Source organism: Dendropsophus ebraccatus, chromosome 6 (genome assembly GCF_027789765.1).
Source record: "Dendropsophus ebraccatus isolate aDenEbr1 chromosome 6, aDenEbr1.pat, whole genome shotgun sequence".
Taxonomy (NCBI): domain Eukaryota; kingdom Metazoa; phylum Chordata; class Amphibia; order Anura; family Hylidae; genus Dendropsophus; species Dendropsophus ebraccatus.
The window spans coordinates 23,585,062-23,610,406 of record NC_091459.1 but is presented as its reverse complement, the minus strand read 5'-3'; the positions used below and the strand labels follow the sequence as shown (position 1 = coordinate 23,610,406).

The 25,345-nt window shown below is 45.8% G+C and overlaps 2 protein-coding genes across 2 annotated transcripts in view; one reads left to right on the top strand and one right to left on the bottom strand.

The window, feature by feature from the left end:
- Positions 1-201, bottom strand: part of TTK (TTK protein kinase) — a 35,619-nt gene extending 35,418 nt beyond the window's left edge. Inside the window, exon 1 of the mRNA XM_069974687.1 lies at positions 39-201. The gene's annotated coding sequence lies outside the window, so the exon portion shown is untranslated. The remainder of the gene's footprint in view (positions 1-38) is intronic.
- On the top strand, positions 11-24,045 carry ELOVL4 (ELOVL fatty acid elongase 4). Its single transcript, XM_069974691.1, has 6 exons — positions 11-579; positions 12,386-12,573; positions 13,791-13,871; positions 16,711-16,882; positions 20,379-20,506; positions 23,551-24,045. The coding sequence occupies exons 1-6, from the start codon at positions 507-509 to the stop codon at positions 23,857-23,859; spliced, it is 951 nt and encodes a 316-aa protein (XP_069830792.1). The 5' UTR covers positions 11-506; the 3' UTR covers positions 23,860-24,045.
- Positions 24,046-25,345: the final 1,300 nt, after the last annotated feature.

Genomic DNA, 25,345 nt, shown 5'->3' with positions numbered 1-25,345 from the left:
GTTACCTCACTAGGTCACTAAAATACGGTAATACTAACGGCAGAGCAGGGACACCGACACGCACGACGCCATAACGTTAGTGTGTATTAGGTTGTCTCACAGACTATATATATAAGGCAGGGACATATCTGCGCATGCGCACAGCCGGCCACGGCTTTATTGTCTTCAATGAGCACTGCGTCAAAGTCTCCTTCGAACACTGGACGAGCTCCCCCGCGGCCGCGCCCACCGCTAACTCATTAGCATACAAGCCACGCCTCCCGAAACGATCAATGGTCCTTGTGGAGACTGAGGGGGCAGTACCCAGAATGCGGCTGTAACCAGGGTAACCGCGTCACGTGTGGAGAGGTGGCGCAGTTGTTCTCATCCGCCATCGTATTCCGTCCCGTTATCCCCCGGCAGCCGGTACACGCCATGCTCCTGCCATCATCCGCTCACTGACAGCCGAGACCGTCACCCGGATTAGCGGATAGAAGCGGCCGGTGCCTGTGCACAGAGGAGACAGGATGGCGCTGACCGCAGTGTCTGAACTCATCAATGACACGCTGCGTCTTTACAGCTGGAGCCTCAGTATCGCAGGTAACTAGGAGGGGCGACCCTGGCCTGGTCACACCGACGTGTATAGTACAGCAGGCCTATATATATATATACAGTATATATATATACCCTATGTACTGGGAATAGCGATGTATGTATAATTGATGTCCACCACACTGATACATTGTATTGAATGGCTGCTGGGTAGACACATCTATATAATATGTGGAGGTCATTGTCTATTGTATATGATGCTTTACACCAGGGGGAGCTAAAGCTTTGGCTGTCCGGGCATGATGGGAGTTGTAGTTTTGCAGCAGCCAGAGAGCCAAGGTTCCCTCCCCCTGGTGTACATTGCTGCCTACCCAGTGTTCTCTGCTCCCGGCCGCTACAGGAGAGGATAGAAATGTCAGGATTCCCCCTAGATAATAGATGGGCAGTAAATAATCCTCCTACAGGCTGCTCATAGCTACAGGGAGAATAGGCAGCGATACTACTAATGGGCAGCGATACTGACAGTGATACTACTAATAGGCAGTGATACTACTAATAAGCAGTGATACTTAGTGATACTACTAATAGGCAGGGATACTTAGTGATACTACTAATAGGCAGCGATACTACTAATAGGCAGCGATACTACTAATAGGCAGCGATACTGACAGTGATACTACTAATAGGCAGTGATACTACTAATAGGCAGCGATACTGACAGTGATACTACTAATAGGCAGCGATACTACTAATAGGCAGCGATACTGACAGTGATACTACTAATAGGCAGTGATACTACTAATAGGCAGCGATACTGACAGTGATACTACTAATAGGCAGCGATACTGACAGTGATACTACTAATAGGCAGTGATACTACTAATAGGCAGCGATACTGACAGTGATACTACTAATAGGCAGCGATACTGACAGTGATACTACTAATAGGCAGTGATACTACTAATAGGCAGCGATACTGACAGTGATACTACTAATAGGCAGCGATACTGACAATGATACTACTAATAGGCAGTGATACTACTAATAGGCAGCGATACTGACAGTGATACTACTAATAGGCAGCGATACTGACAGTGATACTACTAATAGGCAGCGATACTGACAGTGATACTACTAATAGGCAGCGATACTGACAGTGATACTACTAATAGGCAGCGATACTGACAGTGATACTACTAATAGGCAGCGATACTGACAGTGATACTACTAATAGGCAGCGATACTGACAGTGATACTACTAATAGGCAGCGATACTGACAGTGATACTACTAATAGGCAGTGATACTACTAATGGGCAGCCATACTAATAGTGATCCTACCAATAGGCAGTGATACTGACAGTGATACGACCAATAGGCAGTGATACTGACAGTGATACTAACAGTGGTACTACCATTAGGCAGTGATACTAACAGCGGTACTACCATTAGGCAGTGATACTGACAGTGATCCTACCAATAGGCAGTGATAGTAACAGTGATCCTACCAATAGGCAGTGATACTAACAGCGGTACTACCATTAGGCGGTGATGCTACCATTAGGCGGTGATGCTACCATTAGGCGGTTATGCTACCATTAGGCAGTGATGCTACCATTAGGCGGTTATGCTACCATTAGGCAGTGATGCTACCATTAGGCGGTGATGCTACCATTAGGCAGTGATACTACCATTAGGCAGTGATACTACCATTAGGCGGTGATGCTACCATTAGGCAGTGATGCTACCATTAGGCAGTGATACTACCATTAGGCAGTGATACTACCATTAGTCGGTGATACTACCATTAGGCAGTGATGCTTAGGTCACAGCTCTCACTAGGCAACGCATCCCATCTAGCTAGGAGGAAACCCGACCCCGGCCTTCCTGATGGAAACGGCCATTAGATCCTCCCTCCACCTCTTATTATTAGCTCCCTGGTAGAACCGATGGCCCAGAGATCTGTATTATCCATAAGAGAAGGTGTCGGTCCTGTCTGCACATTAGTATAGCCCAGCTGTGTATACTGAGACATAATAGACGCCCATCCCTATTGTTGGGGAACAAACACAACACATCATCAAATCTACAGTGTAAAATCAGCAACAAGCACAGTCTGGCGGTATGGAGGTGCCTCACATCACATATGAAAATAAAAGCTGATCTCTGATTGGCTCTTTGGGCGACAAGGAACAATACCCCTAGTGAACCCATTGTAGGATTTTATGTGATTGTAACACTGATCAGTGGAGGAGGGGATGTACACAAGCCAAAGCCACAGGAGACATGTATAAGGTACTCCTTCCTTCCTGGAGATCTACAGTCTGTAAAATAGATGGTCCCTTTTAAAAGAGAATGTGTCATCAAAAACTTACCTATCAGCCTCTGACCTGCTGCTATCTGCCTATAGGACATCGGCTGAGGATGAAGGGATAGTTTGTTACCTTCATCCTCTGAGCCTTTTTCATGTAGTTTGTAGGTAAATGAGAAGTCCGGGGTAGGACATTTTTTTCAAAAGATCCAGGACAGAGGTGGCTGAGCATCAGGACCCGGGTTCCAGCTCAGACCAGGAAGCAGCCAGGGGTCAGGAACCAGAGCGGGGTACAGGGGACCCCAGCACTGGAGCCGGGGAGGTAGGTACATGTTGGTATGTTCGGCCATCATCTTCCCAGATCTTTTGAAAAAAATGTCCAAACCTGAACTTCTCCTTTAAAGGGAACCAGGCAGCAGGATTGTGCCGATATGGTTCCCAGCTGCACAGTATAGCTCTACCGTGCAGCAACCTGAGGCTACCAGCCGCGTCTGTAGCGGTAGCTTCACATTGGGAAAAAAGGGCTCTCCAAGCTTGCAGCTTTTTTATATTTTGCTGGGGCTGTACAGAAAAAATTAAAGGACACCTGTCAGCCAGGTCAGCCCCCCTGAACCCACCCCCGGACATAGCACGGCATACTTACCAGCTCCTGCGCTTCTCGGTGCCACCACAGAGATATGGCCATCGGCTCACCAGCGCGTTCAATATGTAGATGAGCTGAGATGAGTCCGATGGCCATAGGAAATGAATGGAGCAGTGATTTCCTATGGCCATCGGACCCATCTCAGCTCATCTACATATTGAGCGCGCTGGTGAGCCGGCATATCTCTACGGAGGGACTGAGACCGGGAGCGGGAAGTGCTGGTATGTATGACTTGCTTTGTCTGGGGGTGGGTTCGGAGGGGCTTACCCGGCTGACAGGTCTCCTTTAAAGAATGAATGCTTGCCTCTTGGGTCCACTGCTAAACCCTCCCACCGCCACTTCTTAGCAGTGACAGCCCACTTAGCCAATCACTGACCGAAGTGAGACAGCACCGCAGCTGATGATTGGCTGAAGTCCTTCTCAGAGGGAACGGCCAGAGTGTTTAGCGGGGTGGACCCCCTGAGGGAGCATGTTAGGTGACTATGTAAAAGTCACATGTGTCCCCTTCAGCTAGCAGCTATCTAACAGTGTCAGCAGTTTGGAATGTTTGCACCAGCTGCGATAATTCTCTCTGGGGGCCGGCTCCTGGTAATGGCTCATGCACCGTAGGGTAGAAGAGCAGTGCACGCGCGTTGAATGTTCCAATTGAGGGCATTGGCTTCAGGCCCTCAGTGTGCGTGTGCCGCTGTTCCGTCCTACAGCGAATGCGCAATCGCCATTACTAGGAGCAACCCCCCAGAGGGAATCGTCAAGGCAGGCGCCAACTGGCAAGAGGGCAGGCTGATGGGTAAGTATGCATGAAAACAGAGGAGGAAGTAGTGGTGATTCGTGCTGAGGTGCGGCACAAACACCAAGCCATTACTCCTCTTTGACACTTGGTTAAAGTGTGTTTGTAAATAAAATCTACTGTACGGAGGCTTTGTAGACAGGGACCATGCACACAATGAGATAAACCTATACTACACTATCAGTGACTCGGATTCGGTCTGGGGGCTGACAGATTTCCTTTAATATATATACAGGGTGGTCCAAAAGTAGGGGGGCAGTACATATAATAGGGTTACGAAGGGGGAGATTTATCAGACATGGTGTACAGTGAAACTGGCTCAGTTGCCCCTAGTAACCAATCAGATTCCACTTTTCATTCCTCACAGACTCTTTGGAAAATGAAAGGTGGAATCTGATTGGTTGCTAGGGGCAACTGAGCCAGTTTCACTTTACACCATGTTTGATAAATCTCCCCCTTCGTAACCCTATTATATGTACTGTCCACCTACTTTTGGACCACCCTTTATGCGTATGTGTGTGAGTGTGTGTGTAGATTAGTAGACACACCTTTGACCATAATCAATACGATTGTATTATCAGACAGAATATGGAGGATTGTTTTGGAGCCTCGGCCTTAGTCGTTTTCAGTCCGGTTTATAAGTGACCATGTGATCTCACGCAGTAATGGCTCCGCGCTTATCGCCGGCATCACAATCACTTTTCACGGCCTCATAATAATGCTGAACTGCTGAAGACGCTTTAGATCAGCGTGTTAGATCTGAAGAATTTCCTTCAGGCTGTATATAATGCCGTTATATAGATTTCCTGTGGGAAATCCATTCTGGCCGTTTACCATCAGCCCCAGCAAGAAATGCTTATTGATTCGGGTGAGCTGAGATTTCTATGCTGCCCTGAGAACAGTAGGAAATACGAGCTTTGGGTCCGTTCTCTGGGTTTGTCATGTATGAATGAAGGATGCTGATATAGTCCATTTAGAATGAGACCGTATGTAGAAGGTTATGCGATTATCGTTAGAAAAATCATCATATCGTTTAGATTTGAAAGATAATTGTTTCGTGTAGTTGCAGACAACGATTAAATGACTAACGAGAAATCGTTGATCGCTTATTTGGACCTGGACCTAAAATCTTCTTTGATTGATTGTTCACAAATCATTAGGTGTAATAACACGTCATTCGGTGGTTCCCATAAGTTCTGTAGGTGTAGTGGCTCTGAAGCAGCGAGGACAGGACGATCGCAAGTAACCATCATCGTTCTGTGTAATTGGGTGAACGATTTCAGGTCGTTCACCAGAGCGGTCGTTTATCGTTAATCGTCGAAAAATCTCTTAATCTAATAGGACCTTAAGTGTCTTCTAAAATGATGTTATTTACACTTTAGAGCTAACCTGTCAGCGACTTGTTTGCTGTAGTGCCCAGGGGTATTCCCCAGCATGCCAAGAGCCCCTTCTCCTCTTGTCCACCAGGGAGGCAGGTGTAACCCTGGGCTCTTGCTGTGCTAGAGAACAACCCCTGGGCTCTTGCTGTGCTGGAGAACAACCCCTGGGCACTTGCTGTGCTGGAGAACAACCCTTGGGCACTTGCTGTGCTGGAGAACAACCCCTGGGCACTTGCTGTGCTGGAGAACAACCCCTGGGCCCTTGCTGTGCTGGAGAACAACCCCTGGGCACTTGCTGTGCTGGAGAACAACCCCTGGGCCCTTGCTGTGCTGGAGAACAACCCCAGGGCACTTGCTGTGCTGGAGAACAACCCCTGGGCCCTTGCTGTGCTGGAGAACAAGCCCTGGGCACTTGCTGTGCTGGAGAACAAACCCTGGGCACTTGCTGTGCTGGAGAACAACCCCTGGGCACTTGCTGTGCTGGAGAACAACCCCTGGGCACTTGCTGTACTGGAGAACAACCCCTGGACCTGGCCGCTGTCCACCCTCCTGCGTGGCGCCGTAGTAGACGTCACCCAGACCACAAGTCCAACCAATCAGTAAGGGGACGTGCAGTCTGGGTGACTTGATGCCACGGCCAGCACTCTGGGAAGAACTCCCGTGGGGGCTGGGAGCTGTAGTTGTCTGTATTTGTGTGAGTGTGTGTGTGGGGGGGGGGGGGCGCTGTAGTTTGCTGGTGGGGGCTTCAGTTATTTGTGTGGGGGGGCTGTAGTTGTGGAGGGGGTGTAGTTGTGTGTATGGCTGGGGGAAGTAGTAGTTGTGTGTAATGCTGGAGGGGGTAATTGTGTGTACAGCTGGGGGGGTCAGGTAGCTGTGTGTACAGCTGGGGGGGTTGGGTAGTTGTGTGTATGGCTGGAGGGGTTGGGTGATGGGAGTTGGATGTCGTCTGGAGGAGTGGGAGGCTGAAGGAGGTTTATGTTACCTTAAGGGGGGGGGGGGCATCGAAAAAAGGTTCCACACAGGGCACCATTTACCCTAAGGCCGGCCCTGGCTGTCAGTCACTGGTAAGACCGCCCACTGGACTCCTAAGCCCAGAATAAGCAGATATAAATAAATACACTATTGTTTCTGCTGAATCTTTCCCCAGAAACCTATATATCAATCTACTCAGCTCTTCCTTATCTATACCACGATGTTTGCATCTCAGAGGGCATGCTCAGTGTGAAAGGTTCAGTTTAACATCTAACCCAGGACATTCCCTGGATAGTTTCTTATTAAATCTCTATGGATTTCCTTCAGACTGATAGAAGCTGATACATTGTAACAAGCCCACTAATTCATACACCATAATACAATACCAAAATATGTCCGGAATTTTTATTGAAAAATTAGGCCCTTTTTTTTAGTATAATAATGTGCTCCATTGAAGTCTATGGGGTATTAGCCATTACCGCACACACTGTACAGAGAAATGGCCACTATTGAGTATGACCGTAAAAATAATTAACAAGCTCATTATATACAACCTGAACATAGGCTAAATTTATTTTTGGCTCTAAATACCCACATGCATCTATTCTTTTAATATGTGTATACAGGCAGCTATTTGTACTCCCAGAACGCTGTATCCTCTATTCCTGTCTTCACTTGAATCCAGTGGGAGCAGCGGTGATCATTGCATTGAGATTATTCTTAGAGCCCTGGAACATCGCGTACAAGAAAGATTATTGCTGACTCTTTAGCTGAATATTTGTTATTTAGAATTCACATCCTAAAACCATTACAATTAAATGGGTTATCCGGGTAACAAAAACAATATTCCAAACAATCCCCCTTCCCGATACCACCCTATGTCCAATATACATGTATAACCTATCTTGCACCCTTTGGGTACAAACACACACGACGTATATGCAGCAGATTTGATGGTGCAGATTTGATGCTGTGTTCAGTTATTTAGATCTAATCTGCTGCGTATTTGCTGCGTATCGCAGCAGTAAATACGCTGCGTATATGGTGTGTGTGTTTGTACGCTTTGCCTGTCTTTCTTCTTATTCTTATCTGCTCTAGATATGTAAAATCATCTACTCTGACCCCCCCCCCTCCCTTTGTAGTCACAGAACCTGTGATCTCCTCTCCAGGGGTGGGGTTAGCTGTCTATTGACTTGGTAACCTGACCCTTAGGAGACATAATCTACATCATCGCCATGCACCTGTGCTGCTTCCATAGACTTAGGGTGGTATTACACAGGCCGATGGGAGCCCGATAATAACTGTTAACGAGCAGATCGGCGCTCGTTTACTGGGCCTATTATACAGGCCCATAATCGTTTAACAAGTGCTGCAGAGACATCGTTACCGATGTCCTTGCATCCTTTGTTTAAACTGTATACATACCTATCCAGGTTGCAGGGCTCCTCTTCCTCTGAGCTTCTCCCTGGGTCCCACGCGCTCGAGCTTCACAGCGGCTTGTCTCAGCTGACAGGCCACTCAGCCAATCACTGGCCTGTGATTGGCCGAGCGGCCTGTCAGCTGAGACAGGCCGCTCTGAAGCCGGAGCTCGCAGGACCCAGGGAGAAGCTCAGAGGAAGAGGAGCGCTGCAACCTGGATAGGTATGTATTCCTCTTTGCATATCGTCAGCGCCGACCTCGCACCGCTATTACACGTAGCGGTGCGCGGTCGGTGCCCAACGACTATAGGTCAGAACCTATATCAACGATCAGCCGATGACAATCATCGGCTGATTGTTGTCTTTATTACATGGAACGATAATCGGCCAGATAGGGCAGATTTGGCCGATTATCGTTCCATGTAATAGTACCCTTACATGTGTCCATGAGCCCACGTTTCTGTAATATAAAAAGTTTTAGTTTTATCTCTGCTTGCTGTCAGTGAATGCAGGCATATGTACCTGACTTTGAGTCTCACCTCTGTATATTTTAAGTGTTATGGATGTTCTTAGAGTCTGCATGGAACTAGAATATTTTCATTCACAGACAGCAAGCAGAGATCTAAACCTACACTACACCCCCACTCCTGGTAAACAGATGCCCGTAATGCAGCACATAGCTACACCATGCAGGCATCACCTCTGCTACATCATCCACTAGTATGGAATACATACTGGGGTGATGTGATGCAAAATCAGTGGGCAGGAAAGAAAGCTAAGGGGGTGAGTACGCAAATGGACCAATCGGAAATACATGATGGGAAATGTAGTTTCCTATCTTGGTTATAGATCGGCTTTTAGAAAAACTTGTAAGGGTGGGTTCACACTACGGAATTCTCTACGGATAAACTCCGTGGAATTCCGCCAGCTGTACACACTCACGGACGTGTGCCTTTCCGCCGGCTACATAGACACCATTCTATGGGCTGGCTGATTCCGCATTCCGCCGAAAGAATTGACATGTCTATGGAGCCGGCAGAAAGGCGCGCATCCGTGAGCGCGCACAGCAGGAGGAATTCCACGGAGTTTATCCGTGAGAATTCCTCAATGTGAACCCACCCTTACTCAGGAATGGCAGCAGCTAGAAAGACAGGAGAGGACTCAAAATACTCCAGGGGGGCTGGGTGGGTAAGAGCAGCTAACATTTTATTTTTTCGCTCTTAGGTGGATTACCCCTTTAAGTAATAACCTTTAAAAAAAAAAGTAGGTGTTCCAGGGCTCCAGATGGCGACCAAAATGGTCGCCAATGCGACTGACATCTTTATTAATCTGGGCGCCATTTGCGCCTGGCCCCGGCGGCGCGCTGTCTCTTTAAGGACTTCCGCCTTCCGCACGCTGCGCCGAATCACGTGGCGCCTCTGCGTCCGTCCGTCCAATGAATGACGGACGTGCTGGATGACGTGTGCGGGTACACGCTTCTCCAGTGACGTCATCCAGCACGTCCGTCATTCATTGGACGGACGGCCGCAGAGGCGCCACACTCCTCCAGCGCTTCTCTCCCGCCTCTCCTCACCCGGCGCCGCGGTTCTTCAAGTTCACCCCAGCGGCACCAAGCTTAGATAGTGGGTGAGTACAACCGGAGGGACAGCAGGGGTGGCGGCCGGCCAGTAATGTGTGTGGGGGGACCGAGGCCTGGGCGGGGGATTGAGGCTACTCGCTCATGGACGAGATCGCCTCTTGTAGGGGGCGGGGCTATGAGGCTGCAGGACATGGAGGGTTCGCTGCTGAAATGGACCAACTACTTGTCTGGTAGGTGCTGTGCTGCAGCCAGGGACTGGGAGCTGGCGGGGTTATAGATACAAGTGCGGGCGGCTGTGGGCATCGCTGGGGTGGAACTTTATTTTTACAGGTGGAGAAATTCTTTTTGTAGGTGAGCTGGGACTTGTAGTTCTTTGTCGATGCAGCCTAAGAATGACATAAAATATAGCATGCTTCTGTATAGGCGTTTCCAAATCTATGGCCCTCCAGCTATATATAGACTGCACAGTACCACTTCCCTCAGTGTGTATGTATAGACTGCACAGTACCACTTCCCTCAGTATCTGTATGTATATACACTGCACAGTACCACTCCCCTCAGTGTCTGTATGTTTAGACTGCACAGTACCACTTCCCTCAGTGTCTGGATGTATAGTCACAGTACCTCTTCCCTCAGTGTCTGTATATATAGACTGCACAGTACCACTTCCCTCAGTGTCTGTATGTATATAGACTGCACAGTACCACTTCCCTCAGTGTCTGTATGTATATACACTGCACAGTACCACTTCCCTCAGTGTCTGTATGTATATACACTGCACAGTACCACTTCCCTCAGTGTCTGTATGTATATACACTGCACAGTACCACTTCCCTCAGTGTGTGTGTATGTATACACTGCACAGTACCACTTCCCATATACATTGCCACAGGGGCTATATTTCATCGGCTGCCGGGGGCTATATATATATATATATATATATATATATATATATATATATATATATATAGTAGATCATTGCCGGTAAGATGGCAGCTGGCTGAGGGAACACACCGGCAGCAGGGGGGTATATGGTTGTCAAGTTGCAAGTTTCCATGTTGAACGTTTTCAAACTAAGAAAAGAAAGGATCTAAAGGAGGAGGCTGCTGCCGTGGCCTCTGCACACAGTAAGTCCCATTTAACATAACATTAATTTTACATGTTTTAAAATGTTGGCGACCAAATATTCTATTTGGCGCCTAAATTTTTCAGGTTAGGAGCCAATGGCTCCCAGGTAAATTTTTTAGACTGGAGCCCTGTGTTCTTGATTCCTAGGTTTTTTTTTACCACATTTGCATGTACGGGACCGGTCTTTAATATTTATCAGCACATGCATGATATGGATACATAGGCCTCTATTCACCAGACAGTGGCCAAAAAAAGTGTCAATTTGGCTGCTGTTTGTCAGTGGTACTCGAATGCGCCTCTGATGTCAGAGGTGCGTGTCCCGCCACTGCAGACCCACCCAGACACTCAGTGTCCCGCCTCAGCCAACGATTGGCTGGGCTGGCCTGTAGTGTCATGACAATGTCACAATAGCAGGATGAAGCGGGTGGGATACTGGTGGCGCTGTGGGACACCCCCTCCCCAGACATATATCAAAAAGCCCAGAGTATCCCTTTTATTTACAGGATTCTCTAACGTCAAAATTAATGGCCGATCATATCAATATTAGATCAGCTGGAGTCTGACTTCTGGCATCCCTCCACTGTTTGAAGGGGCCAAGAAGCTTGTTCAGTTGCCACAACCTCATCATTGTCTACTTATGCTCATTCTTGCAGTCGCTTTACTTTTAGTATCAGCAGTGCAGGGAACTGCGACCTATTTGCTTAAAAAGGACAACGCTGCAGTTCCTTAAAGGGGTTGTCCGGCGCTAAAAAATTATTCACAGAATAACACACATTACAAAGTTATACAACTTTGTAATGTATGTTATGTCTGTGAATGGCCCCCTTCCCCGTGTCCCACCACCCCCACCCGTGTACCCGGAAGTGTGGTGCGCTATACTCACCTGTCACGTGCCGACCACGGTCTCCGATCCCCAGCAGTGACGTCTTCTTCGGGCGGCCGGCGGATCTTCCCGAGTGCTGGCCGCCCTCTGCAGCGTCATCCGAAGCTCAGCCACGATTGGCTGAGCATAACTGTGCTCAGCCAATCGCGGCTGAGCAGCTGATGACGTGGCCGTGTCTAGATATGTAAAATCATCTACTCTGACCCCCCCCCCCCTCCCTTTGTAGTCACAGAACATATGATCTCCCTTTAGGGTGCCTTCACACCTACCGTATCGCAGCAGAAAATCCGCTGCGGATCTGCAGCAGATCCACAGCAGATTTAACTAAATGAATGAACACAGCATTAAATATGAAGATTTGTAAGTGCGGATCCTTTTAACACAAGCAAGACTCATTTTTTGCATGACCAGATACTCCATGTTATTTACCTCACCTGGCTAATCGGTATATATTAAGGATGGTCCGAACCCACCGAGGTTCGGCTGAACCTGAAAGCTCGGCATCGGATTCCCGCTGTCTGCGCGCTCCGTGCAGCGGGCGGATACAGTGGGCCGCCTGGAAAACTGGGATACAGCCTATGGCTATGGCTGTATCCCAGTTTTCCAGGCGTTCCTCCCGCTGGATCCGCCCGCTGCACAGAGCGCGCAGACAGCGGGAATCATTGCGGAGGGTTCGGGTTCGTACCTAGTATATATCATATCTTATTTTCTACATTTGTTAATATGAATTTGTGCATTTTGTGCTTTCTCAACAGACAAGCGGGTGGAGAAATGGCCCCTCATGCAGTCCCCCTTACCAACGCTGGCCATCAGCACCCTCTACATGCTGATTGTTTGGCTGGGTCCCAGGTTTATGAAGAATCGAGAACCTTTCCAGTTACGTTATCTGTTAATTGGCTACAATTTTGGCATGGTTATTTTGAACTTCTTTATATTTAAGGAGGTAAGTAGTCATTGTTCCCATACAGATACATTTTGGAGCAGTGGTCCCCGACCTTTACTCCACCAGTGACCAGCTTTAGGCAATTTTTCCATGAGATGGAGGTGTGATTTTGGTTGTATGGGGGGAAGTTTATGGAGGGCGGGGTATGGAGGGGGTCGGTGTTTAGTGCATTCTGTATCATTTAATTATAGCATTTATAATGTGACTGAATTAATCATAAATTCAGAATTGGTAGGAGCTCTGGACTGGTCCCATCTAGGGGTGATGGGAGACTGTGTCATCCAAAATGTGTTCCTTATGTCCAGTCTACTCAAGTCTACAGCTTACTGGATTTAGTGCCCCTAAGAATCATGCGCTGTTGCCACTGACATGTCCTTAACCCTCCTCAGACTGTTAGTCGGGGACCCCTGTTTTAGAGTGTCACTTTACAGAACATTATTAATTGTGTCCTACATGCAGACAGTAGACTGCTGTCTCATTGGTATATACTTGTCTGCTGGTGTACCTGATGCCATCACTCTACTTATTAAAGGGGTACTCTGGGCCAGCTGTGTAATCCATATTTGGACAGGGAGTGGGTGGAAGTAGAAGGCTCTGGTGACTTACCTCCCCGGTTCTTGCGCCTGCTCTAGGATTGCGCCGCCCCGTACTCCTGTCCCGCGGGACGAGACTGCGGGACTCAGCGGCCGCAGCTCAGTCCAGGAAGTGGACAGAAGTACGGGGCAGCGCGATCCGGGAGCCGGCGCTGAAATCCGGGAGGTACAGTAAGTCACCGGAGCCTTCTATTTCCACCCCTTCCCTGGCCAGATACGGATTATACAGCTGGCCCGCAGTACCCCTTTAATCTGTTTGGCCATCTTGTAGGTTGGTGCTTGTTCACATGACTGTACAAATGATGACTAGGCCATTTTCTTGCCATCACTTAATGGCCCAACACTCTATCGCTCTCCGGTCAAAGAATTGACATGTCAATCCTTTCAGCGGACAGCCGCAGAGGGGCGTGAGCCATCCCATAGAAAAACAGTGTCACACCGAGGCAGTCAGGATTCCGCAGTGGAGAGTTCGATATGATCTGTTGTTTTATTCAGCGTTTAATAATATTTGCAGAATAGTCTATTTTAGCCAGCACTGTTACAGTCTCTTATGTGTCAGGGAACATGGGCGGCAGAATGCGGTTTAGTGTTATATTACAGATTCTTATATTTTTCTCATTCCAGCTATTCCTAGGGGCCAGAGCAGCAGGATACAGCTACATTTGTCAAACTGTAGATTATTCGGATGATGTCAATGAAGTCAGAGTAAGTATATGATCTGTGTAATATTTCCCAGAGCTATCAAAGTGTTTTTGGACCTTAAAGTGTCACTGTCATTTAAATTTTTTATGCAGAAGTCAATAGTACAGGCGATTTTAAGAAACTTTGTAATTAGGTTTATTAGCCAAAAAGTTACATTTTTATCATGAAAAAGCAGTTTGAAGCTCTCCCCCCTGTCTTCATGGTTCTCTTATGCAGAGGGGAGGGGTTGAGGGAGATGAGGCACCAAAACAGGACAACAGAAAGTTAATTTACAGCTACATCACCATGCTATCTCCTCTGAAGTCAGCACTGACCTCTGAATACCGGCTTTCACACAGGTCCCGCTGTGTAATCCTTTGTTCTCTGCTCTCTGCTGGCGACTAATCTCCTTCCTCCCCTCTCCATAGAACAGACAGGGCCAGACTGATATAAAACAGTCGAGATTTCCTGATAATGAGCAGTGGATGAGAGAGGAGGGGGGGGCCTGGGGAAAGTCTTTTTGAATGCAGATAATGGCAGATTTGCCTAATAAACCCAATTACAAAGTTTCTTAAAGGACAAGTGCCATGAAAAACCTTTTCCCAGTAATTGAAGCACATTATAAAGTTATATAACTCTGTAATATGCTTCAATCCCCTATCTGCCTCCCTTCCCTGCCTTTCCCCCCCTCCACCCCCCACCAGGAAGTGTAAGAAACTCACACAGACCTAATTACTGTCATCACCGTCACCAAGCTCTTCTCTCAGCTCCTTCTCCTGTTACACTAGCCTCCCCCCTCCCCTGCCTTGTCAGGTGACAGGCTTGCTCAGCTCCCATTGGCTGAACTGCAAGCCATCACTTGGACTGGGGAGGGGGGGCTGCTGTAACAGGACCTAGAGCAGCCCTCCTGCTGATGACTCATCCTCACAAGAAGGAGCTGCCTGGTGATGGTGACGACAGTAATCAGGTCTGTGTGAGTAAGGACACTTCCTGGTGGGGGGTGGATGGGGGAAAAGACAGGGAAGGGAGGCAGATAGGTGATTGAAGCATATTACACAGTTATATAACCTTGTAATGTGCTTCAATTACTGGGAAAAAGTTTTTCATGGCACTTGTCCTTTAAAATCACCTGGACTATTGATTTCTGCAAAAAAAAAAAAATACGACAGTGACACTTTAACCGTTTTTAGGGGATTTTACATTTTTGCGTTTTCCTTTTTCACTTTACGCATTCTAAAATTCATAACTCTTTTTACTTGTATGATGACTTATTTTTTGTAAAACTAAATTTACTTTGTACTGACACCTTTTATGTTACCATAGAATGTGTGTTGAGATGGGGAAAAAAATCTAATTGTAATGTAAAATTGAAAAAAAAAAATGCATTTTTGGTAATTTTGGGGGCTTTAATATTTCCGTTATCCACTTTTTTAATATAGGTTCTATTTTATTTTTTAACCTAAAGAAAATTAAAAACATTTTCCATAAAATGAATAGGCCTAAAAGTGCCCTAATCAGACCCCTTTTCCATTTTATTTTCCCATCATTCTGGAGAATGCAGTAGTGACCAGAGAGTGAGGTGGGCTGTCTAAAGCCCCATACATTTTAGACTATTGTTGTTAAACCATTCGTTTGCGACAGATTTTGACGTCAGTCTACTTTGTATGGGGCCGTCCTGAACCACCACAGACAGATATTAACCCCTTTACGACCCAGGACATAACTGTACGTCCTGGGTCGGGTAGGAGAGTTCAGAGGGAGGCCGCGCGACGACCCCGCTCTGAACTGCCATGATCGGGCTGCTATTAATAGCCCGGGACCGCGGCAGTTAGCCAGCGCAGTCCAATTGCCACGCCTGCCAATGAGCCATTTAGATGCAGCTGTCAAAGAGATTTGTTTAACTTACCTAGCTAGGCCTCAGCGTCGGAATGACGCTCATCCCGGCTCTGTATTCTATTGATCTGGTCTGCAGCATACCAGACCAATAGAGCACCGATCTAATGGATCAGTGCTCTATTATATACACAGAATTAATCTCAATGGGAGATCAGTGCTGCGTATATAGAAGTCCCCCAGGGGGCTTCATATTACTATGTTAAAAAAAAAAAAAAAACATTTTTTTCATTAATTTAAACCACCCCCCTTTTCCCATTTTATAAATAAAAATAAATAAACATGTTTGGCATCGCCACGTGCGTAATCACCCGAACTATTAAATTATTACATACCTGAGCTCACACGGTAAACAGCGCAAGCGCAAAAACCCGCCAAAGTGCTGATTTTTTGTTACATCAAATCCAGAAATATTGTAATAAAAAGTGATCAAAAAGTCGCATATACGCAAACAAGGTACCTATAGAAAGAACGGATCATGGTGCAAAAAATTACACTTCTCACAGCCCCAAAGCGCTATAAGGATGGTAACAGAGCAATTTTAAGGAGTTAACACATCAGTTGTACCATAGGGCAAACGATGTAAACACCCCCCCCCCTCCTCAATAATAAAAAAATTTATTCTTTTCAATTTCACTACGCAAGGTTTTTTTTTCCCGGTTTCGCAGCATATTTTATGGAAAAATTAAGTCTGCCATTACAAAGTACAATTTGTGGCACGAAAAATAAGGGTTTGTGTGGGTGAAAAAAAGGAAGTGCTACGGCCTTTTAAGTGCGAGAAGAAAAAAAAGGAAATGCAAAAATGAAAATCCCCCCCCCCCCCAGTCCTCAAGGGGTTAAATCATGGGCAACCCCTTTGTTTACAACGAGATAAGCCACAGCCAGAGTGCTCTGCATTCATGAATAGTATTTCTAGTATTATTTTGTTACTGAAGTCTCCAGCGTTATCCTGGGCCTCATTCTCTTTCAGGTGGCATCCGCTTTGTGGTGGTATTACGTCTCGAAAGGAGTCGAATATTTTGATACCGTGTTTTTCATACTGAGGAAAAAATTCAATCAAATAAGTTTCCTGCATGTATATCATCACTGCACGATGTTTACCTTGTGGTGGATTGGAATCAAGTGGGTCGCTGGAGGACAATGTATGTACCGGTTTATTTTCTTACATTTTACCTTGTTTTAGGTATATTTCTTATGTCCAAAAGATTGATTTAACTCCTTAACGACATAGGGCGTATATTTACGCCCTGATGCCGGTAAGGGCGTTCAGAGTGGGGCCGCGCGGCGACCCCGCTCTGAACCGCCGCGGTCCCGGGTGCCGCTTGTAGCCCGGGACCGCAGGTATTGGCGGGCACGGTCCAATTGCCGTGCCCGCTAATACAGTAATCAGATGCAGCTGTCAAACATGACAGCTGCATCCGATTACCGGACACAGCGTCATCCCTGACGTCTAGTGGGGAGATCGCCACCCCCATAGCCATTCCCTGGAGCTGCAGAAAGAAGGAGTCCCTAAAGGTGAAAAAATTGTGGGTGAGGACAAATCGTAGGGCCTCTACAATGAAATCGCATGTTTCCCCGCTTAGACAACTGGTTGATAAAGAGAAGCGAACTGCCCGTATACTGTCTTCATGCCTAATTGAGGTATACAGTGACTCCACGTCACATGTAACTATATGCATGCTTTCATCGAGTTGTATCCCATCCATTTTAGCCAAAAAGTCACTGGTATCTTTAATTTAGGATGGTAAGACTTCAACAAGAGGACGAAGTATATGATCAATATACTTACAAAGGGGCTCACACAAATAATTGTTCCCCGATACTATGGGTCTCCCCGGGGGGTTGTTGAGATCCTTGTGTACCTTAGGTAGTAAGTATATTGTTGAGATCGTCGGTGATTCTATTATCAATGCTTTTTTCTCTACAGATGTCAGAATCCCATGTCCAACCGCTGACGTCAGAAGTCCCTCCAATTGGCCTTTAACCCCATAACGACCGCGGGCGTATATTTACGCCCTGCGGTCGGTAAGGACGTTCAGAGCGGGGCCGCGCTCTGAACCGCGGCGGTCCCGGGTGCCGCTTGTAGCCCGGGATACAGTAATCGGATGCAGCTGTCAAAGTTGACAGCTGCATCCGATTACCGGACGCAGCGTCATCCCTGGTGTCTAGTGGGGAGATCTCCGTAACTGAAGCCGGCCGGGGACCGCTCCAAGATGGCGCCGTCCCCGGCTCGGCACTCGTTTACTTCCGGCTGCAGCAGCCGGAAGTAAACGAGTGCCTATCTATTGGATCTCTGCAGCATATCTATGCTGCAGAGATCTCTATGAGAGATCAGTACACTTATACTAGAAGTCCCCCAGGGGGAATAACCCTAACCCCAGGGGGGAATAACCCTAACCCCAGGGGGGAATAACCCTAACCCCAGGGGGAATAACCCTAACCCCAGGGGGGATAACCCTAACCCCAGAGGGGCTTCTAGTATAAGTGTAAAAGTAAAAAAAAAAAGTATTGTTATAAGTAAAAAGCCCCCTCCCCTAATAAAAGTCAGAATCACCCCCCTTTTCCCAGGTTATAAATAAAAGTAAATAAAAAAATAAATAAATAAACAAACATGTTTGCTATCGCCACGTGCGTAATCGCCCAAACTATTAATTAATCACGTTCCTGATCTCGCACGGTAAACGGCGTCAGCGCAAAAAAATCCCAAAGTGCAAAATTGCGCATTTTTGGTCGCATCAACTTCAGAAAAATTGTAAAAAAAAGCGATCAAAAAGTCGTATATGCGCAATCAAAGTACCGATAGAAAGAACACATCATGGCGCAAAAAATGACACCTCACACAGCCCCATAGACCAAAGGATAAAAGCGCTATAAGCCTGGGAATGGAGCGATTTTAAGGAACATATATTTGTTGACAATGGTTTGAATTTTTTACAGGCCATCAGATACAATATAAGTTATACATGTTATATATCGTTTTAATCGTAACGACTTGAGGAACATGCATAACAAGTCAGTTTTACCCCATGGCGAATGGCGTAAAAACACATTTCCCCCAAATAAACAAAATGCGTTTTTTTTTTTTCAATTTCACCACACATTTATTTTTTTTCTGGTTTTGCAGTGTACTTTATGCAAAAATTCAGCCTGTCATTGCAAAGTACAATTAGTGACGCAAAAAATAAGGCCTCATGTGGGTTTCTAAGTGGAAAAATGCAAGTGCTATGGCCTTTTAAGCACAAGGAGGAAAAAACGAAACCGCAAAAATCAAAATTGGCTCTGTCCTTAAGGGGTTAAAGGGAATGTGTCACCTGATTTAGTTTTTTTTTACCGATTATAAGCAGATACAAAAAAAATGTTCTTTTATTCTAATCTGTTTCTTTTTTCTGACTCACACGTAGGGAACCTCATCAAATTTCCCGCTGTGAGTTCGGCAGCGAAATCCGCTGTGATTCCTGCTACTGTGAGTTTGAATGGGGTTACATACTTGCAGCGGAATTTTCATTCCGCTGCAAGTATGTAAGTGCTGGCCCCTTTAACCAACCGCCACCCAGAGCATACATTACCTGGTCTGCGCTTTGGCTGCAGCTGAGGCTCCCAGTTCCAGTAGGTCCCACCCAATCAGTCACTGACTGGGACGGGGCCATGCACTGATTAGCTGAGCAGGACTTATGGGAGCCTCAGCTGCAGCAGAGCATGGACCAGGTAATGTATGCTCTGGTTAAAGGGGCCAGCATTTACATAATCGCAGTGGGATGACAATTCCGCTGCGAGTATGTTACCCCATTAAAACTCAAAGTTGCAGGAATCGCAGGTATCCTTAAAGTGACACTGTTGATTCATTTTTTTTTTTTTGCAGAAATCAATAGTCCAGGCTATTTTAAGAAACTTTGTAATTGGATTTATTAGGCAAATGTGTCATTATCTGCATTCAAAAAGACTTTCCCCAGGTCCCTCCCCCTTCCTCCTCTCTTATTTACTGCTCATTATTAGGAAATCTCGACTCTTTTACATCAGTCGGGCCCTGTGTAGCCTATGGAGAGGGGAGGGGGGAGGAGGGAGATTAGTCAGCAGCAGAGAACAAATGATTACACAGTGGGAGCTGTGTGAAAGCCGGTATTCAGAGGTCAGAGAGGTGAGTGCTGACTTCGGAGGAGATAGCCGGTGATGTAGCTGTAAATTAATTCTTTGTTGTCCTGTTTTTGTGCCTCATCTGCCTCAACCCCTCCCCTCTCCATAGAAAACCACGAAGACAGGGGGGAGAGCTTCAAACTGCTTTTTCATAATAAAAATGCATTTTTTCGACTAATAAACCCAATTACAAAGTTTCTTAAAAACATGCAAGTTGTTTCTCTTTCAAAGTCCAATTAATTGGGATTGCTACATATATAACTACTTTGAAGTGTAGTAAACTGTAAAGTGATGCGTTGTTTATCTGCACAGTGAACACAAAAAAATAAAAACAATGGAATACAACTCCATTAAAGGGGAAGTTAATGGTACCTATATATCTTCATACAGTCTATATAGAAAAAAACAAAAGGTATAGCTTTAGGACTATGTCTACTAAGCGTGATGTAATGTTACATGGCTCTCCTGTCTCTGATGTTTTTCTATATATTTTATATCCATTTCCAGCCTTCTTTGGAGCACATATGAATGCCCTGATCCATGTTGTCATGTACTTGTATTACGGCTTAGCTGCCTGTGGTCCGCATCTTCAGAAGTATCTCTGGTGGAAACGATATCTGACTATTTTACAGCTGGTAAGATATTTATGGATTTTATTTCACATTATAGAAAAGGACACAGAATCCATTATTGGGCTATGTTCACACACAGTATTTTTGTTCAGTATTTTTGTTCAGTATTTTGCAACCAAAACCAGGAGTGGATTGAAAACACAGAAAGGCTCTGTTCACACACTGTTGAAATTTAGTGGATGGCCGTCATTTATTGGCAAATAGTTGCTGTTATTTTAAAACTGGCCGTTGTGTTGAAATAACTGCAATTATTTCCTGTTAAATGACGGCCATCCACTAAATTTCACCAGTGTGTGAACATAGCCTTTCTGTGTTTTCAATCCACTCCTGGTTTTGGTTGCGAAATACTGAACAAAAATACTGTGTGGGAACATAGCCTTAAATTGACACTGTCACCCCATTTTTTCATTCTGACTTCTCTACACAGGTGTAAAGTGTAAATTATGAAGTTTTCATACCTTTTTTTTTATATCCTACGTCATGGTTCTTGTTCCAGTTAAAAGTGATCTTTTATCACCTGCAGATTGTGCCACCTGGTCGGGGCTTCCGACCGAAGCTCCACTTAGTACCGCCCACAATGGACCCTGCCCCTCTGTGACAACATAGCCGTCTAGGCCCCACCCCCTCGATGGCCATTGAAATGGGCCGGCTGAACTGTCTAGGCCCCACCCCCTCTAGGTCGCCCCATACCAATGGCCACCGAAGGGGTGGGGCCTATGTGCCGAAGGTGTGCCGGAGGGGCGGGCCTAATGTGTCAATATGAGCGGGACTTGGTGGCGCTGTGGCCGTGAAGCCCCTCCAAGGTGGCACAATCTGCAGATGATAAAAGATCACTTTTTACTGGAACAAGCACCATGATGTATGATATAAAATAAGGTATGAAAACTGCTAAATTTACCCTTTACACCTGTGTAGAGAAGTCAGAATGCAAGAAAGGGGGGACAATGTCACTTTAAAGGGAATTTGTCAGCTGTAATTCGTGTTCCAAACTGCTGACACTGTTAGATAGCTGTCAGGACAATTTTATTTTTTTTTTTTGCTGTTTTTGTTTCCTGCTTTTGTTAGTGATGTATAGAACAATGGGTCTTGACCTCAGAGACGCAGTATTAACTGTACTATGTCAGTACAATGAAAATTACACAGTCACTGTTATTTCAAACAACTTCACTCCATTTGCTAACCAGTATGGTTCCTAGCTTATTTGTAGATCATGTCATTTACTAAAAGAGACTCTTCACCCCTCAGGAAAATAGCTTTTAAAGGAGAACTCTGAGGAAATCAAATAAATCCCAGGTGATGAGGAGACCATAATAAAGAACGTATACTTACCTGTCCCTGTCACCACTCTCTGACCACTGCTGGCTTTCGGCAGCTCCCAGTCTGGTGACGTCACCTCCAGGCTGAGCCAGTGACTGAGCAGGCATTTCTCAGGTGGGGCGTGACATCACCAGACTGGAAGCTGCAGGAAGCCAGCAGTGGTCAGAGAGTGGTGACCGGGACAGGTAAGTATACATTCTTTATTATGGTCTCCCCAACCCCTGCCCTTTCCGTATCCCGGATGTTTTCTTTTTCCCGGAGTTCCCCTTTCAGCCTTGGCCACTAGATGTCCCTCCTTTCCTACAACCTGTTCGCTGCCTGTTTAGCGAAATTCTGTCTCCCTCGATAGACACAAATGGGGGTGAAGCTCCCAGAGTTATAAAAACAGTGTAACTCATTGACAGGTTCGCTTTAACCCTTTAAGGATCAAGCCAATTTTCGTTTCTGCGCTTTTCCTTCTTGTGTTTAAAAGACCATAGTAATTTTTTTCACCTACCAATTGTACTTTGCAATGGCATACTTTTTTTTTTCGGTTTCACAGAATATTTGTGGAAAAACTATGTGTGGTGAAATAGAAATAAAAAGCTATTTTTTAAAGCGAACATAGCACTAGGTACATCGCCTTGTGTGTGAGGATGCCGTGGTCTTTTTTTGAACCGCCACCTCGTTCCCACGCACAGTACTGGTCTATTCCTGAGCACCAGCCCAGTATAAGGAATAGCTTGGGCGATTCTGCACGCGACGATAGCATATATGTTTTGTTTTTGTTTTGTTTTTCAATGAAATTGGTGGTTTGTACTTTTAGGGTCCTATTAGATTAAGTGATTTTTAACTATTAACCCTTAGACGATCCTGGACGCACAGTTACGTCCTGGAAATCTGTCTCTTGATGACCCTAGACGTAACTGTACGTCCTGGGTCTCTAGGGAGCTGTGAAGCTCTCTCCAGAGCGGAATGCGCTTAATAGCAGGTGGGGGCCGGCTGCAGTGAGCAGCCAGTCCCTCACTGCTAATGACAGGCTGCAGCGATCGCACTGCAGACTGCCATTAATGGCTTAAACGCCATAGGTCCTGTCACTTACCGATTGGGACCCCCGCAGTGACACTTTCACGGACCGCCATAGGTCTCTTACCTTCCTCCGTGCAGTCCAATCGGTGCTCTGCTGATTGAGTCTGCCACTGGCAGGCTCGATGGGCAGAGAGCCTATATTAATGATCAGTGCAGCAAGTGCAGCAGTTCCAGGGAGACTTAAAATGTGAAAAAAAATAATTTAAAAAGTGTTAAAATGTTTTTAAAAATACCCCAAAGCCCCTCCTCCAATAAAAATGAAAATCACCCCCCTATCCCATTATATAAATAAAACATATAAAAATAATTACGTAAATAAACATATTATATACCAGCGTATAAGACGACCCCTGACTTCTAAGAAGATTTTTCGGCGTTAAAAAGTTGGCTTATACGCTGGAAAATACGGTACAATGAAATTGTCTTTAAATGAAATGATAACAAGGCACCTCATAGAGTGGCTCCTGTGACATTGGATTTCACAGGTATCATAGTTATTAGTTGGTCCTCCAAAATGCTATAAATAGTAGAACACAGAACACTGTTAGACAATTGCTATTACATCTATGTTTCTACCTTCTTAGACTTTGTCCATTTTTTGTTAGTACTATTTAATTTAGTTGTGTCGCCATCTAATGGTTCTTTGCTTTGTTAATCTCTAGGTTCAGTTCCATGTCACTATTGGCCACACTGCCCTGTCTCTTTACATCGATTGTCCCTTCCCAAAATGGATGCATTGGGCGCTGATTGTGTACGCCATCACCTTCATTGTTCTCTTTGCAAACTTCTACTATCGGACCTACAAAACACCAAAGGGATCTTCACGAAGCAGGAAGGCTATCCAAAATGGAAAATCGGTGGCGAATGGAGGAGTAGTTACTAACGGTGCCGCGAACAAACACGAAAACCACAAAGTAGGCGGCGTAGAGAACGGAAGAAAAAGGAGAAAGGGAAAAGCAAAGCGAGAGTGATTCCCCCCACCACACCTCACTCCGTCTGGTGATCCGGATCCTCTACTCTTGAGGAAGACGTCCTCTTTTTCGATTATATGTACTCAGTTGATTAAGCACTACGAAAGCTGTTTAGGTCCACCACGTATTGACTGTTGGTAATATTTCCTTTAAATATATAGCGGAGCTTGATCCGCCTTCAATTTATTCTTTCTAGCCTGAAGTGAACAAGCTAGGATCGCTCTATTTTTACTTTGTTCCTCTGGAGGGAGGGATGACAAGTCTCCGCTGGCTCGTGCACAGCGAGGGAGTTCCCAGTGAATAACATGTTGTAGCAGTAAAGAGGATTCTGTAACCAGTAATTCAGATGATTAGGGAGGAGGTAGAAATCACTAGCGGAGAAAAAAATAAAATAAACCAAGGCTTCATTCTATTCTTCTAGTTAGGCCTGTCACAATATTGTGGCACTTCCTGTGCGTTTAGCTGTAAGAAGAATGTTATTAGTTTTAATTGCTTCTACAATACAAAAACACACAAGGGCGGAGCTTATCTGGAGCAGCTGCAACAAAGAGCCTGAAACGGCAGGATTACCTTAGCTTTATCCCTGATCTCCCCAACCATCACTTATCTTAGGGCCCTATTCCACCGGACGATTATCTTTCAGATCATCGTTAAATCGTTCGAATATAAACAATAATCGTTCGTTTGAATAGCAGTTAACCACTAACGACCAAATGAGAAATCGTTGATCGATTAATAAGACCTGGACCTATTTTTATTGTTGCTCGTTCGCATTGAATAAGAAGTCGTTCGCAGTAGTGACTAACGCAACCGCGGCGAAAAGACGACCGCAAGAACGATCATAATTAACGATTATCTTTCCATGTAAATGGGTGAACGATTTCAGGTCTTTCATAATAGCAGTCGTTTTGATCGTTAACGATTATGTGAACGATAATTGTCCCGTGGAATAGGGCCCTTAGTTTACTGCGCCAACCTGGTGGTTTATACACCATAGGTATTTCCCATGCACTGACCCAGTGTTTACCGTGGCATAGGTATGTAAACCGTGCATGGGCCTGAACGCCTAGGATGGAAATAGAGGGGTATCATATTGGCTAGTTATACTTGAACATTTCTAACATATATAGTTGGCCAAAGTTTTATCATTTCTCAGAGGTTACAGCTTGGGGGACTAGTATGCTCTTTAGAGTGGGCAGCCCGGCTATTACTCTCCATCTTTCGTTTTGCGTTAGACTGCACAGTAAAAGTGCTGATGCGGAGAAGAAGTAGCGGCTGATCCTGAGTGTTCCTAACTGTAAACTATTGATTTCCTATTAGAGATGAGCGCCACTCGGAGTCCGATGAGTCCGGCATTTTGAATACCGGTGGCTGAAGAAGGGATTTCTGGCAAACATGGATACGGCCATAGGAGGTATGTTTTCCAGAACTACCTCGTGCTGCATCCAACTTCTTCAGCCACCGGTTTTCAAATGCCAGACGATCG

Coding starts and splice junctions, on each gene's coding strand:
- ELOVL4 (XM_069974691.1), top strand. CDS start 507: ATGGCGCTGACCGCAGTGTCTGAACTCATCAATGACACGCTGCGTCTT. Junction 12,574..13,790: donor ACTTCTTTATATTTAAGGAG/GTAAGTAGTCAT, acceptor TTCTCATTCCAG/CTATTCCTAGGGGCCAGAGC. Junction 13,872..16,710: donor ATGATGTCAATGAAGTCAGA/GTAAGTATATGA, acceptor ATTCTCTTTCAG/GTGGCATCCGCTTTGTGGTG.